This window comes from Echinops telfairi, unplaced genomic scaffold (genome assembly GCF_000313985.2).
Source record: "Echinops telfairi isolate 266 unplaced genomic scaffold, ASM31398v2 ScPeMD7_2010;HRSCAF=2546, whole genome shotgun sequence".
NCBI classification, from domain to species: Eukaryota; Metazoa; Chordata; class Mammalia; order Afrosoricida; family Tenrecidae; genus Echinops; species Echinops telfairi.
Window position 1 is genome coordinate 6,998,476 of NW_022105908.1, and position 17,317 is coordinate 7,015,792.

Consider the following 17,317-nt stretch of genomic DNA (forward strand, 5'->3'; position numbering starts at 1 on the left):
CATACCACATGTATTGCTACAATTATATAACAACAACAATAATAATAAAGGACACAAAAAGAGGAGACAGATAGGGTGGGATGGGTCACAGGGCATAGCTTCCATGTCCCAAAGAGGATGCACTACTTTCTTCCATGCAAAGCTCCTCTGAGCCCAATGGCTCTTATCAGTATCATGTGGCTATGAGAGATTACATCATTTCCACTGAGTTTAGTCAATACTGGCTTCCCTCTTGGTCTGGTTAAGTCCCACTCATTAGCCCCAGGTGTTGTGGCGTGAAAGAACCAAGATCAAAGGCAATTCCATATCTCACAAATTCCATGCAATCTGTATTTATATGTAAATATATATCTGTGAAGTACAAAAGGTAGAGGAGGTTACACATTAAATATCTAACAATGGTTCTTTCTGAAGAGAGAAATAAGATGGGAGACAGAAGGAAGGGAGACGTTAATTTTTTTCACTTACAGAGTAACTCAAAGTCATAGTGTTTTCAATCTCCTCATATGCCTGGGAATGATATGAATCTCTCTAGTCCATAAATTAGTCAACTAAGCTAGAATGTCAGTGTTGAGGAACTAGTTCTCGCTAATCATGATCGTTTCACTAAACCAATAAAAGTCGCACCACATCCTTCTAAATCTAATTCATAAGCAGTTGCAATCTTTCTCACCCATGAACTCTGGTCCATTCCACAAATGACTATGAATTACTTCTTGGAACTTGGCATTCTGAGGACACAATGTGAACGGCTGAGCAAATAACCTTTCTTCTTGACAATAACATTGTCTGCAGGCTGACATTTTGGAGAATTTGTTGCTTCACAGTCTAAACTTTGGTCCTCAGAACAATTTTTGTAGAGAACTAAATTGATTTTGGGTAAGAAAAGTGGCTTGCTTCTGAGTTTTCTTTTCATCCTCATTTAGCTTTCCGATGAGAGGGGGCTGCTGGTCACAAGGCATACATTCTAAAGTAACAGTCATTAAACACAAAAGAGTTTGGTAACATGGAAAGCGCTGAACATTTTTAGATTTATAAGGGTACTTCAAAAAGTTTGTGGGAAGCCTCAGCCCATCTATCACTACTGACCACGCTAAAAGGGATCACACTAAAACAGTGGTTCTCAACCTTCCTAATGCCACGGCCCTTTAATATAGTTCCTCATGTTGTGGTGCCCCCCCAAACATAAAGTTATTTTCGTTGCTACTTCATAAGTGTAATTTTGCTACTGTTATGAACTGGGCGACTCCTGTGAAATGGTCATTCGACCCCCAAAGGGGTTGCGACCCACAGGTTGAGAACCGCTGCATTAGAAGGTCTTGAGTAGAGTGGGATAAATGTCAAACAAAAGTCAACATCATAAAAAAGCCCAGGCTTACTGGTCAGTCAGGGTCTGGTGGAACCCCACCTGCTAAGACCCTCAGCTACTCCTCAGGCCTGAAAACAAACGCACTCCCGCGGCTCAATTTCTGGTCAAACAGCATGCAGGGCTTTAAGATCAACAACGCTGCCACTAAGGAGGCGTGCACATTTGATATCAGAAAGAGAGCATTTGTCCAAGCACGAAGTTCAGAAGGTAGCAGGGAGCGTTAACAAAGGCGGGACAGAAGTGAAAAACAAAAGGGATGAAATAAGGGTTACTATATTGTGGGGTCGGCAATCAATGATATGAAATAAAATGTGTATGAACATGGAAAACTGATTTGCTCTGTAAATTTCCACCCAATATATAACAAAAAGTTTTAAAAGGGGGTGGTGGGAGTTTGTGGGAAAAATTCTATTCGCTTTTAATTCCCATTTTCCAAAACTTTTTGAAAGCCCGTCCTATTGCTGAGCAGAGCATGAGAATCTCTATTTATAGAAAAGCATTTAACATGTTCTGCTTGACCATGAGGAAGGCCTAGAATTAGGAGCTTCAGAAAGAATCATCATTTCATCCCATCAGTTTACATATAAGAAAACAGAAACCCGCAGAGGAAATATTAATTGTTGAAGAATACATAGCTAGTATCTTGGACCTAAGTTTTATGACTCTTACCAGAGTTCTTGTCATGATACTGTACTGTACTGATTTTCTTTTCTCTGATACTGTCTCCCACATATCCATCCTTTATCGACTGCTAGTGGTAATCGTTCCAAAATACAAATATAGACTTTAGATATAGTGCTAGTGATATTTTTACTTGAATCATATATGTAAAAGGCCCTTATAACAACCAAATAAATATACAAAGCATCAACTTCAATGAAACAATAAAACCACTACAGCTCAAACACACAAACCAGGAAACATATCTGTCTAAGACAGTGTACCGTAGACTTTCAACTGGAAATAAAGTTCACACAAAATCAAACATCACTGTCCTGAGAAGCATCTAATGATCTCTGATGAATACCATGAGATCTACAGAGACAACAAATGTTCAAAGGGAAATGTATTTTGAAGGAGAATCGTGTCAATAAACCATCTCTAACCTTCATCAAACCTCTTCCACCAGAAGTGTTCCAAGAAGAGAACAAGAGAATATACTGTCTGTTCACATCCCATCTTGTTTATCCATTTATCTGTTGGTGGATGGATAATTTTTACTTCCTTTCTATCTTTTAAATGTATTATAAAAGTAATTATTTTAAAAATTCATATGCACAAAAGTTTGACCATGTTGCTGCTGTTTTCAATGTCTTTTCGTTAAATGTATATAGTCACATATAAGGATACATTTGGAAATAATATATTTATAGAAATCGAATAAATGTTCACCATTAATTCATGTTCATATTCATTGCCCAAATTAGAAAATATAAAGAACCATCAAGGATAAACTTTGTACTGCTTTTAATATTTTCCTGGGTTATTAAATATGCATAGAAAACTTTGGTGGTATTGCATTCTACGTTAAAAAAGCAAGGATGTTACTTTGAGGACTTAGGCGCGCCTGATCTAAGCAAAGGTATTTTCACGGATGTGAACGTTGGTCACTGAATAAGAAAGATCAAAGAAAAACTGATGTGTTTGATTTATGGTGCTGGCGAAGAATATTAAAAGTACCATGAACTGCCAAAAGCACAAACAAATGTGTCTTGGTAGAATTAAAGGCAGAATGCTCCTTAAAAGCAAGGGTGGCCAGACCTTGTCTCACATAAGTTGGACATTTGATTAGGAGAGCTTAGTCCCTGGAAAAGGATGTCAGGATTGGTAAAGCAGAGGGACAATGAAAAAGAGGAAGACCCTGGACAAGACGGATTGTTTGAAACAGCAGCTGTAACAATGGGCTCAAACATAACAATAATTGTGAGCATGGCTCAGGACCAGGTAGAGTATTGTTCTGTTATACAGAGAGTTGCAATGTGTCAGAGACTGACTCGGCTCCATCTAATCACAATAGTATTCTGCACTACGTAATAATCATGCTAGTTATTCAGATTACCAACCAATTCTTTTGTTATTATAAATAGTGCTACGATGAATCCTATTTTTTGGTATTTGCAACCTCTTCCAACAAGAAGTCGTAACAAACGCATGTTTGTTGAGGCGGTCTTCTTTGCGCTTACGTATCGTCTACGCTAGCCCTCAGTCATGACACTGGAAGGTCCAGTTGCACCTCAAGTCCCAGACTAAGACTTTTGGGTTTTCATAAAATATCTGTTATCTGCAAGCTTCACTTCTTTTTCCTTCCTTGGTTCCTTTTTCTAGGAAAGATTCTTGCCCTCTGTACTCTAGGACAAGACTGGAACCCTGACTTGTCCTTGCCAACAGGACTGGAACTGTGCCCTGAACCACAGCCCAGTCACTTCTTTGTGTCTTAGGAGGAAAGGGTTGCAGGAGGTGTTACTTTAATCATTGACAGCGAGAGGCCGCTTGGTCAGGTCCACTTTGGCAGCAGGTGGTTTTCTTGGTTTCTGTAGCAGCAGGGAGGCATGACTTCAATAGCTCCACATTCTACGTTGCGTCTTTTCTCTCACTGCATGACATGCATGATTTATTGGAAAACTTTCAGGATCTGCTAGTAAGCAGGCTCATTTGTGCTTCCTGGAAGGTATTAGATTCCATTCCCCTGTTCAGCTAATATGAGTGTTCGGCTTTTTAATGCCAAACTGATGACAAGCACTGGAAGAAATGATTTTTTTTATTGTGCTGAGCCTTTAGGACTACAGAGTCAATGCTTACAGGATGGCAAAAGCACTAACTGTAGAAAAATCTTTCTAAACCTAAATACTCATTTGGAACACTCCAAAAGATGAAAAATAAGCATGCAAAGCAGGGATTCAGACAGGTTTAGTTAATAAAAGACACTGAAAAAAATTTCACTTACATCTCAGACATTGGTTTATTATATGCTGTTTCTGGATAATTGAGGGGAAAGCTGAGGAAATGACTCGGACATCATGTACATCATAAAGTTCTCAGAAGCCATATTTATAGGCTGGCAACAGGTAGAAAGTTTATGGTATAACTAGAATCAACATAGAGGTTGGTGTGTGATCATGGGGTGTCGAACGGATCACTGAAGACAAATGGGTGCATAAGCAAATGTGGTGAAGAAAGCTGATGGTGCCCGGCTATCAAAAAGTATAGCATCTGGGGTCTTAAAGGCTTGAAGGTAATCAAGCGGCCATCAAGTTCAGAAGCAACAAAGCCCACATGGAAGAAGCACACCAGCCTATGCAACCACGAGGTGTCGAAGGGATCAGGTGTAAGGCATCATCAGAACAAAAAATCTTACCATAGTGAATGATGGGGGGAGTGTGGAGTGGAGATCCAAAGCCCATTAGTAGGCCACTGGAGATCCCCTTGCAGAGGGGTCTCGGGGAGGAGATGAGCCAGTCAGGGTGCAATGTAACAATGATGAGAAATACAACTTTCCTCTAGTTCCTAAAGGTTTCCTCCCCGCTCCCACTACCATGACTCGAATTCGATCTTGCAAGACTGGCTAGACCAGAGGAGGTACACTGGTACAGATAGGAACTGAAAATACAGGGAATCCAGGATGGATGAGCCCTATAGGACCAGTGGTGTGAGTGGCAAAACAGGGAGGGTAAAGGGAGAATGGGTAGGAAAGAGGGAACCGATGACATGGAACTGTGTGTGACCTCCTCCCTGGGGGACAGACAACCGAAAAGTGGATGAAGGGAGACGTCGGACAGGGCAAGATATGACAAAATACCCATTTATAACTATTCAAGGGCTCATGAGGGAGGGGGGAGCGGGGAGGGAGGGGAAAAATGAGGACCTGGTGTTGGGGGTTTAAATGGAGAGAAAATGTTTTGAGAAACGATGTACAAATGCGCTTTACACAATTGATGTGTGTATGGATTGGGATAACAGTTGTATGAGCCCCTAATAAAATGTTAAAAAAGAGAAATAAAATAAAATTAAATTAAATGAAAAGGAAAAAACAAAACAAAACAAAAAAAACCACAGAGGTTGGGCATAGAGGAAAAGGCGGTAACAGACGGGTTTGTGGTCTAGAGTATTCAAATTGTGTGTATGCTAGAATATAATGGGGTAATGAGACTATAAGGAGAGTGTCTGAGAAAACCTAAGTCAGAAATAGTGCCACAGAATCTAAGACAACCTTTGAGCGGAGGTTTGATGGCTGGATAGGACTTAGTGAATAGGACAGACAAAATAATGAGTAGGTGGGTAAGACATGCTAACGGGAGGGAAGAGCACAAGCAGAGGCCTGGTGTGTTTCAGCACAGCTTCAATATGAGACTGGAGATGCAGAGGGTAGACAGGCAGTCCTATCTTTTTTTGTTATGGGGTTAGAGAGGATATGTGCATAAGCATGTGTTGGAAGATGAGGTTGAGCAGGTAGGCAGGGCACAGACAGGCTGTCAGGGTAGTCCCACTGATCTTTTTTACAAAAACAAAGTGTGTGTGTACGCGCGCGCATATGCGTGTGCCAACTGGGAAAGGTAGGCCAGAGTCAGGTCATAAATGGCTTTCAGAGCTTGAAAGTTTGCCAAGCAATAGATCATTGTGTTCCATAGCACTTTAATAAACTGAGATTATGGTTTTATTCTGTCAAAATCAGGCCTTTATTCAACCCACATCATTTCCAGTCAAAGCACTTAGAAACAGTGTCTTGTCTGTTCCAGATACTCACTAACAACTGAGGGATATGCATTCTATTATCATTTGACTCATTAAATCAGAACCTGTACATGCTAAAGAACTGGGTAAAGTTGCCAAGAGTAGTAATTTAATTGTCTACTGGAAGAGATTAATTATACCTTCCTTTCAGCAATCAGAGAAGGGGTTTACTTTGCTAAGGTCTCTAGGCTAAATAGTTAACTAAGGCCAAGCAGTGAAGTTCATTCAGCATCATGGGAAGAGTTGACCATACCCAATGACCACATCTGACCTTTGTTGATTTACCACACTGTCTTTCAGGTACAGTAACTAACTGGAGACTTACTTTCCTGCAAAAAGGAATGAGTTCCTCCTTCCATTCCTCACTCCAGTGCCCCACGAGGAAATGCTTAATGTCTGTAGGTGCTCTTCATTCTCACATTCCCATTATGACTTCATTACTTCCCTGAAACTGGCAGTACCAGCAAAACCATGAATATTTTATTTCAATAGTTTGTGAAAATCATGAAGATCCTGGTCTTCAAACTGATTGCAGGTGAGGTCATTCCACAGCACGCTGTAGGCTTCTCTGTTCCAGGAAAAGAGCCCCCAGTTCTGCAGGGCTCCTGGGGTCTTCTGCTTTCACTACTGAAAACAGTGGTAGACTCAGGAATTGCAGAGCTAGCCCCTATCCACAGTGCGTGACAGCAGGGAGGTGGAGGTCTTACAGCCAGTAGCAGCTAGCTGCTTGGCAATTGGCAGGATGCTCAGGCTCTATCCTGTCCCCTGAGGATTCTCTCTGGTTTTGAACCCTAGTGCTGTCATCCATTTATGAAATGTCTAATATCAGATAATTCTTTAAATTTCTCTGAGCTTAGTTTCTCTATGTGAAGGTCAATAAAAGGTAACAAAATCTATCTTGTAGAGTTAACCTAAGAATTAAATGAGATGGCTTTTATAAAAATACTTATCAGGCATAGTATTGGTATAAAATGCAATAAATGAGGGATATACTCTGAGGCCAGATTGCCTCAATTCAAATCCTAGCTCTACCACTTATGAACTGCATGACCTAAAGCAAATTGCTCAACTTTTCAATATGCTTCAATTTCCTTATCTGTCATGTGGGAAAAAAACAACTAGATTACTTTGAGGATGAAGTACTGTATTCAGTCTAGTTTTTTTTGTACTGATAATGTCTGAACACATATTTACAATTACTACTATGAGTGTGCCTCTGTGGTAGTTAGATGATTTTAAGTCATCTAGTCATGCCTGGCTAGGGGTGGAGTCAAGCCTGTCAATCAGGTCATTGCCTGATGCTACCTCTTTGGGGGTGTGGCCGCCCCCTGCCACTTTCCCTTCATCTTCCTGTTTGCTGGCCACCCTGAGAGCTGCTAGAGTCCTGCCAGGTTTCCAATGACCTTGGATCCACAGGACTCTGTACCCGAGACCCTGTGATCATCCTACCTTCTGCATCCTTGCATGTGGCTGTGTGAATCTGAAGAGAGATTCATGGACTCGTATTGGACTTATGGACCTGAGTTGGATTGGGCTAGGATGCTTTCTTGATAGGAAGTTCTTTCATATACATATATGAATGTCACTGGATTTGTTTCTCTAGTCAACCCTGCCTAACACGGCCTCTATAAAACTTTCCTCTGTCCCGTCCTTCCTCTGTTTTCTTTGATTAATTTAAATAACCTACGGTAAGATGTCAATACTCTCCTTTTTCTGGATGATGAGACAACATGAAGCTGGGAGTTACAAATTCAAGATTTCTTTGAATCTTCAAACTAGTTTCTTGTCTTTATTTTAAACAAATTTACTGTGCAGCATTTCACCAGTAGAGGACCAATGATGAAGCTGAATGATCAGCACAGGATATATAAAAACTGTAATAATCTAGGACAGATGGTAAGAGCTTGATGATCAAGGTGATATTACTGACTTGGCTTATGGTCTCAACTTGTATTTGGGCCTGAAACAAAGAAAACAATTTGCATCGCTGGACCAAAACCCAGGCCACAGAGACACAAGTTTGTGTTTAAATGTAAAGGTCTGAATAGAAGCTTATTAATGTTAATGAGAACATGCTTCAGAAGATATATGCATAGTGTAAAGGAGCAGAATGCCTTTCACAAATTGAATCAAAACCATACACCTGTGTTAGTCCGGGTAGACTAGGGAAACAAATTCATGGACACTGATATGTGTATAAGAAAGAGGTTTATAGTTGTATGAGCCCGAAATAAAATGATTCTTAAAAATTAAGAAAAAAAAAGAAAGAGGTTTATAAAAAGAGCAACTGAATATTGGGAAAACACCCCAGCCCAGTCCAGATCAAGTCCAAGTCGATATTAGCCCAGATGTCTGATATCAATCTATAAAGTCCTCTTCAGGCTCTCAAAACACATGCAATGATGCCAAAAGCCGGAAGATCACAGGCCAGTGGGTTAGAAGTCTTGCAGATCCAGTGGCGTTTTAAGCATCTCAGCACTGGCAGGGGTCTCCACATAGCTTCTCCAGTTCCCAGGGCACGGGTCTATCAGTGTAGTGCCATGTGTCTTGTCAGTAGAGCATCTCTCAGGGAGTGAGCTGAGAGAGAGTGTCTCCCACCTCCAAGGAGGAAATACAGGAGTTTCCAGAATCCTCAGGAGAAGGCCATGCCCACACAAAGGCCTCATTGGCTAGATCTTGATTGACAGGCTAGACTCCACCCCTACACTCTTATTCCACAAATTGACACCAGATTATGTAACCATCACAACACCTTTACAGATAAGGAAATGAGGACCCGAACAATAAAGCAACTGAATTAGATTACACAGGTAGTAACTGATAAAGTTGGGGTTTCAATCGAGGCAGTCTGGCTCTCAATTGGTGCTCTTTAAAGCATTAAATCAGCTGGCATAAAGAGAGAAGTTCTCCCATCTTTATCCCAATAGTTTACTCTGAACCAAGTAAAATTGAAAATAAAAGTGAATATTTTACTCATCTTTTTATATGGCACTGAAAGAATTTGAGTCCCCCCCCCCTAAGTGGACACAATACACATCAATTCCCTACAATAATAAATAGTTCCTAACATGATAAAGAATGCCTTTCTTAATCAGCAGTCAAATCAGTTCATTGTTGCCTTAGATATTTAGTGCAGTTATAACAGATATATGAGTACTACCAGAGGGTGGTTTTAACAAACAGAAACTTGTTTTTGGTATTCAGGAGGTTAGGTGTCTGAATGTCTGTTCTAGAAGTCCCTGTCAAACACCAATGGGAAATAATATAATACGATGGTAAGGAACAGGGGCTCTGGTGGTATAGTGGGATACACGAACTGCAGGGTCAGCAGTTCGAAACCACCAGCCTCTCTGAGGGTGATAAGGCTTTCGACTGCCCACAGGGACAATACTACTCTGTCTTACAAATCTCTCTGAATCAGCAGAAGCTGGAAATGACTCGATGACAGTGAGGGTTGTTTTTATTTAATAGCAATGAACACTCTGGTGCCCTGATGACGGTCCCTGCATAATCGTCTCTACTCAGAAAAACTAAGGCATCTTGGGGGAATGGCTGATTCTAGGCCTGGAGCAGGAAAGTGTAGAAGATGGTATGGAAAATATTGTTCTCAAAAGCAAGGCAACCCTAAATTGCAAAGGGGGTCATATGAAATGAATGTACGAATTAACATGAAAAGGTTTTCGCTGGCCAAAGATGAGATAATTTGAACATCAAATAAAATAATGACTGAAATGGAAACACTGAATATATACAAACATCTAACTTCCTCATGAAATGTTTAAGAAAATTGCACCTACTACTCCAAGAAATAAATGACACTGGATAACCACTGGAAGTAACTATGGCATTGACATGCGGAGCCCCAGTGGTGCAGTGGCTATGCATTTGGCTGTGATCCACATGGTTGACAGTTCTAAACTACCACCAGCTCCATGGGAGAAAGACTGGGCTTTTGTTCCCATTAACAGTCTCAGAAACCCCATGGGGATCACTAGGAGTCAGCACTGGCTCTGTGGCAGTGAGATGGCATCGACAACTAGCAGAGAAAATGGCAACTGGAGGGAGAGAATGATCATTTACCTTGTCTTCTTGGTTCAAATTATATACCAGGCAAGTAAATAGTAGTAGTTTTATTTTCAGATGAAGCATTGAATATGTGAATTAGAAACTTATCATTTTGTAACTTCTAGTTAATTGATTCTGCAAATAATCATGAAAACATTATATGAAAAGCTAATGGGGGTCTTAAAAACAAGGAACAACCATCAGACAGTGTATGACATGACAAAATAATAATAATTTATAAATTATCAAAATAATAATAATTTATAAATTATCAAAATAATAATAATTTATAAATCATAAGGGAAGGAGTGTGGGGAGTGGGGGGGAATGAGGAGCTGATACCAAGGGCTTAAGCAGAAAGCAAATGTTTTGAGAATGAGGAGGGCAACAAATGTACAAATGCACTTGACATACAATGGATGTATGTATGGATTGTGATAAGAGTTGTATGAGCCCCCAAAAAAATGATTTAAAAAAAAGACGGAACAAGCCATTGTCCTCTGAATTCACTGATCAGTCTGAGAACCATGATATGTGATATAACCAGATAATATGTGATATAACCAGATAATATGTGATGCAATGTGATGTGCATGGCACACACTGTGAACATTTTTGTTCACCAAGATGAGACTTAAAATCAAGCCAAGTTTTACCCTTACTATCTAGTTTACAAGAAATATAGAGAGGGGGGATAAATAATCTGGAGGAGAAAACAACAGGACGGACAGTTGCAGGGGGACATAGAAGAGGGGAAGGTGGGGGAAAGGAAGTAGTGTTAACAAACCCAGTGACAAGTGATCTAAACTCAGTGGCGAGGAGGGTTTAAGATGCCTGTTAGGGTTTGATCAAGGGCAATGTAACCGAGAGGAATTACTGAAACCCAAATGAAGGCTGAACATGACAGTGGGACAAGAGGAAAGTCAAAGGAAATAGAGGAAAGAACTAGGAAACAAAAGGCATTTATAGAGCTCTAAATACAGGCATTTACATATGTAAATATATTTATATATGATGATGGGGAAATAGATCTATGTGTATATATTTATAGGTTTAGTATTAAGGTAGCAGATGGACATTGGGCCCCTACTCAAGTAATCCCTTAATGCAAGAACACTTTGTTCTATTAAACTGGCATTCCATGATGCCCACCTTCCTGACACAATCGCCGAAGACCATTGGGTGCATAAGCAAAAGTAGTGAAGAAAGTTGATAGTGCCTGGCTATCAAAAGATATAGCATCTGGGGGCTTAAAGGCTTGAAGGTAAATAAGCAGCCATCTAGCTCAGAAGCAATAAAACACACATTGAAGAAACACACCAGCCTGTGTGATCATGAGGTGTCAAAGGGATGAGGTATCAGGCATCAAAGAACAAAAAATCATATCATTGTGAATGAAGGGGAGTGCGGAGTGGGGACCCAAACCCCATCTGTAGGCAACTGGGCATCCCCTTACAGAAGGGTCGCAGGGAGGAGATGAGCTAATCAGGGTGCAGTGTAGCAACGATGAAACATACAACTTTCCTCTAGTTCTTAAATGCTTCCTCCCCACCAACTATCATGATCCCAATTCTACCTTACAAATCTGGCTACACCGGATGGTGTACACTGGTACAGATAGGAACTGGAAACACAGGAAATCCAGGGCAGATGAACGCCTCAGGACCAGTGCTGATACCTGGAGGGTGAAAGGAAGGTGGGGTAGAAAGGGGGAACCAATCACAAGGATCTACATATAACCTCCTCCCCGGGGGATGGACAACAGAAAAGTGGGTGAAGGGAGACGTTGGACAGTGTAAGACATGACAAAAAATATATAAATTACCAAGGGTTCATGAGGGAGGGGGTGAGAAGGGAGGGGGGAAAATGAGGAGCTGATACCAAGGGCTCAAGTATAAAGCAAATGTTTTGGGAATGATGAGGGCAATAAATGTACCAATGTGCTTGACACGATGTATGTATGTATGGATTGTGATAAGAGTTGTATGAGCCCCCAATAAAACGATTTCAAAAAAAATTATTTTCGTTGCTACTTCATAACTGTAATTTTGCTACTGTTATCAATCGTCATGTAAATATCTGATATGCAGGATGTATTTTCATTGTTACAAACTGAACATAAAGCACAGTGATTAATCACAAAACAATGTCATTATATATTGTCAAACATTTCTTTTCTAAAAATATTTATTTCTAATTACAAACAAATGAAATTTTGTCTTGAAGCATGGTGTACCATGGGTAACAGTCTTCATGCTGGGTATCTGCATGTGGGTGGACCCGCCTGGAGATGGGTAGAGGAGGGGTGTCTCTGTTCTTAAGACCATCAGAAATATGTATTTTCCGTTGGTCTTAGGCTACCCCTGTGCAAGGGTCATTCAACCCTGAAAGGGGTCGCCACCCACAGATTGAGAACTCCCCAACCCGTGAAGCAAGTAAGGCTGAGGGCTTTTGAGCAGGCAGCTGGCTTTCAAAGTGGGATGCCTCTGGTTACTTGGTTGAGGAAGCTGGGCTTGCTGATTCATGCAAATAGAGCTAAGTACCTTTGGGCTGAGGTTACTGCACTAGGAGTGCAACTGGCCATGTCATTCATAGAACTTTGTAACACGTCCTGAAAAACATCTATCCTGAGCATTTCTCACTGGCATGGCAACTAGTTAAAATTTTTAATAAACCCTTTAATCATGATTTGTGTCTGAGATCTGTGTAGCCATTACAATGAATATTAAGAACCCAGAGAAGGAAAAATAGAGAGCATTAATTAGGATAAACCACAGTAGATTAAGCATTGTGCTGTTCACTGCACGGTTGGCTGTTCAAAGCCACCAGCTTCTCTGTGGGAGAAAGATAAATTTGTCTGTTCCAGAAAAGATTTCGTTTTTGAAACTGTAAGGAACAGTTCTACTCTGGATCCTAGAGGGGTGCTAAGAGTTGGCAGTAGGTTGTAGATGAAAGAACTTAGACAATACCATGAGGAAATATTCAGAGAAATTCAGAATGCAGGATGTTCTAAACCACAACTACTGTTAAATATTCAATGGTATATTTGGGGAGGGAGGAATTAAATGCAGAATATCAACCAACCACAATGTTTACACCCTGATTTAAGCAAAACAACTACAAAAAGGTAACTTTGAGTTAATGGAAAAAAATTTCAATTAACTGGGTGTTGGCTCATACGGAAGAATTAATGTTAATATTGTTAAATGTGATAATAATGGCATTGTGGCTATATGAAAAAAATGCCAATCATCTTAAAAAATTATTATTGATAGTTAATACATATATCATATCATACCATAGTTCAATCACATCAAGCAGAATTTCTATATTTTAAGAGAGGCAAGTAAATATAAGTATATAGGGGTAAAATAATTAGATGACTGGAGTTTTCTTTAAGGACCTTTACATGCACACACATAAATACATAACAAAGTAAGTGGAAATAGATGGCACAAATATAACAAAGTCTTGATAACTGTTAAGCTTATGTGACAGACATATGATGCCATTTCTCTAGGATTTTATGTAGTTTTGAATTTTTTTAAACAATAAAGAAAAGAAGGCTATCTTAAGGCACAAAACTTGAACCAAAATGGTTAGTTTATTTGCAATACACTGTTATGTAAAAGTAAATGTGAAAGAGACTATTTTAAGTAGACTTCCGAACTAAGATTTTCTTGCCCACCTCGATTAGTTTGTGGGGTCTTTTTACTACACTATCGTACATTTATTGCTGATGAATTTCTGCACTCTTTAAAATTACCTGTTGTCAATAATCTTGACATTGGAGGATGGAATGCCCAAAACATCACAGCTTTGCAAAAGTTCTTTCTTCCGAATGTCTCCTTGGTTGTAGTAATTTCCTGAGGATAACGAATACATATTGGTAAATGCCTTCAGTGGAGAAGGCATATCTGTTCACTCATTCTCATTTGATCTTGTTTCAAACAAGGTTTCAGCTGAATTTGTTATGATTAAAAGGTGAAAAAAACCCACATTAAGAATCTCGCCCTGAGTGAGCTCATGTGTGAACCCAGGGGTTGACCTTTAGCAGATCATCAAGCCTGCAGGCAAGATGAGCGATGAGCCAGATTTATCCCAAGTGGAAAAGACTGAAAGTCAAAACTGAAGAAATGTAACATCAAAGCAAAACAAACAAACAAACAAACAAACAAACTCGTCTCTAGAAGGAAACTATCCAACAGGAGAAAGAATGTGTTCAAATATCATAAAATGGGATGTTCTCCCAGGAGCAAATTTCAACATTGCTTGAGTATTGTCTTAGTTTTATAGGCTTCATTTTGTATACCTATGTGTTTTTAGGAATCTTCTGAGATCTTTTTATCTATACTCTGGCCAAGAGGGCAGAGGTAGCGAATGGTCTATCATCTTTGTTTGAAAACCCTTGGTGTATAAATCTCACATGGCTGATGCTCTCAGAGATCTGTCCTGTAAGATCTGTGGGTGTGGGTCTTACATCCCTGCAGGATCAGCCACTGTTAACCTACTCCATTAATCAAAAATCTTCATGAAATTGCATGCTTTTCCTGCTTCTCATAATTTATTTTCATTGCTAATGTAGCAATTATAAATATAATTATTAAAAGCAATACATTACGGTTACTTATCAACTATGACAGTTCAATCTTTAGAATAAAACCATTTACGACCCCCCCATATGTACATTTATATGTTATCTATATATACATATATACATGGATTAAAAAAAAGTATTGCTACTAGGGTTCCATTTCATATATGCATGAGTTTATTCCAAACAATATTCATTTAAACTACTTTTTGTAACCAGTGGATGACTGCAATCAACTTCTCAGTAATACATACACTTGGCTTAGTCTTCTTGGAATGTCTTTAAAAACAAAGGATACTCTGTATCACATGGGGAAAACTTTTTTGAAGTCCGTGCTCTGCCCCTCACTAAAAAGTCTACAGTTTGAATCTACCAATGGGTCTGCAAAAGAAGAGACCTGGTAATCTGCTCCTGTAAAGATTCCCACCCTGGAAGCCCTATGGGCCAATTCTACTCTGTCCTAAAGGATTACTTGAGTTGTAATCTACTCGATGACACATGTTGACTCTACTGTTAGCTTTGAACTAGTTTGAATCCAGATAGGAGACAGTCATTATATTGTAATAAGAAAGGAACTGGCCCTAAAAACTGTCCAAAAACACCTTTAAATTTGTATTGTCCTCATCACAACTGTTGGAGTTTTCTTTTAAATTGGCTACAAACAAGTCAATTTATGATGGATATTGTAGGATCACTTCAAATTCATACACACCCCTAACTCCAACTTGACTTATCTTTGGTGATAAACAGAGTCTAACGTATATAAGCAATCCAATTCCTAGATTCAGAGTTGGGCACATCAATCAGTGACTATGGCTGTTAGAAACCACATAAAATTGAGGGTAATGCCCTTACTGAAGGGTTGCAGGCAGGAGACAAGCCAGTCAGGGTGCAGGGTAGCAACGATGAAACATATAACTTTCTTCTAGTTCTTTAATGCTTCCTCCCCCCACTATCATGACCCCAATTCTACCTTACAAATCTGGCTAGACCAGAGGATGTACATTGGTACAGATAGGAACTGGAAATACAGGGAATCCAGGACAGATGACCCCTTTAGGACCAGTGGTGAGAGTAGAGATATCTGGAGGGTGGAGAGAAGTTGGGGTAAAAAGGGGGAAGCGATTATATATAACCTCCTCCCTGGGGGATGGACAAAAGAAAAGTGGGTGAAGGGAGATGTCGGACAGTGTAAGCTATGACAAAATAATAATAATTTATGAGTTATGACAGGTTCATGAGGGAGGGGGAGCAGGGAGGGAGGGGGGAAACGAGGAGCTGATATTAAGGGCTCAAGTAGAAAGCAAATGTTTTGAAAGTGATGAGGGCAACAAATGTACAAATGTGCTTGACACAATGGAGGTATGTATGGATTGTGATAAGAATTGTATGAGCCCTCAATAAAAAGATTTTTTTAAAAACTGAGGGTAATGAGGTTAGGGAGCTGGTTTTGTTGCTTTGTATTTGAAGAATTTAGGGCATGTTAGGGAGCCAAAGTCTAATTAAGACCAATTTAAAGTTTTCATGAAGTTTGGTGAGCATGTCGGCATTTCAACAGAAACCATGGCTGAGGTCTAGCAGCTCTTCACTCACACTGTAGAACAGTGTCCAAGAATGTTAGAACTTCTACATTTAATTTTTAAATGTTTCATAATGTGAATGTTATGTTATATATATTTAATTATGAGCACACACACAATACAGCAAAATGTATTTCTACTAGGGTTGCTGTTCACATATGTACGAGTTTATTCTAAGCAAAGTATGTTCACACATGTCTCTGTGATCAGTAGATGGTTGCAGGCAAGTTCACTCAATAATACACTCATTTTACTCTTCTTGGGAAGCTGTTTTTTTAAAAGGTCCAATCAAAGCATTGGCTTCTGAGATTTACTGAGCCAGTTAAATTCAAGGTAGAGAGGTCACCGTGGAGGGTTGTGTTTTTTGGATTCCAAAGGAGTAATCTTGATGGATTTCTTCAAGGACACAGGGCCTTCTTAGGAAGCTTATAGAAAACTGAAAACTAGACTGGTGAGAAGGTAGCCAGGAAAGTGTTGCTGGGGAATTTTCTCCCCATCATGACAGTGCCCCCCCCGTTCATTCTTCAAGGGAGCAAGATCTGTCTATGAGAATTTCATTGGGAAACCTGACCCTATTCACCTCACTAGTCTTACTCACTATTCACCTCACTAGTCTTACTGCTTCAGACTTGTTTCCCAAACTTAAAAAAAAAAAAAGATTACAAAGGGCTCCATATGGGTTCCCAAACAGCTGTTTTGATGGGTAGGAATTGAAGAGCGTAAAATTCCTTGGCTAAGGGTTATAGATGGAAACACTGCCTTCAGACATGTATAGACAGATAAAGGATGTATTGAGAAATAATAGCTTCACAACTTGACATGGTTGTTTAAGAAAGGTTTCTATGATTTTGTAGTAATATTTTATGATTTTTAAATACATATACTTGCACACATGAGGGATCTTCAAGAAGTTCACAGGAAATGTGTATTATGAAAAAATAGCCTGGATTTCAATTTTTTGGGTATAAAAGTAAACTCATG

At 39.6% G+C, this 17,317-nt stretch overlaps 1 protein-coding gene across 1 annotated transcript in view; it reads right to left on the reverse strand.

The window, feature by feature from the left end:
• Positions 1–17,317, reverse strand: part of PIGL (phosphatidylinositol glycan anchor biosynthesis class L) — an 82,532-nt gene that overhangs the window by 60,013 nt on the left and 5,202 nt on the right. The window contains exon 2 of the mRNA XM_004709190.4: positions 13,929–14,028. Coding sequence (XP_004709247.1) covers positions 13,929–14,028 — 100 coding nt within the window. The remainder of the gene's footprint in view (positions 1–13,928; positions 14,029–17,317) is intronic.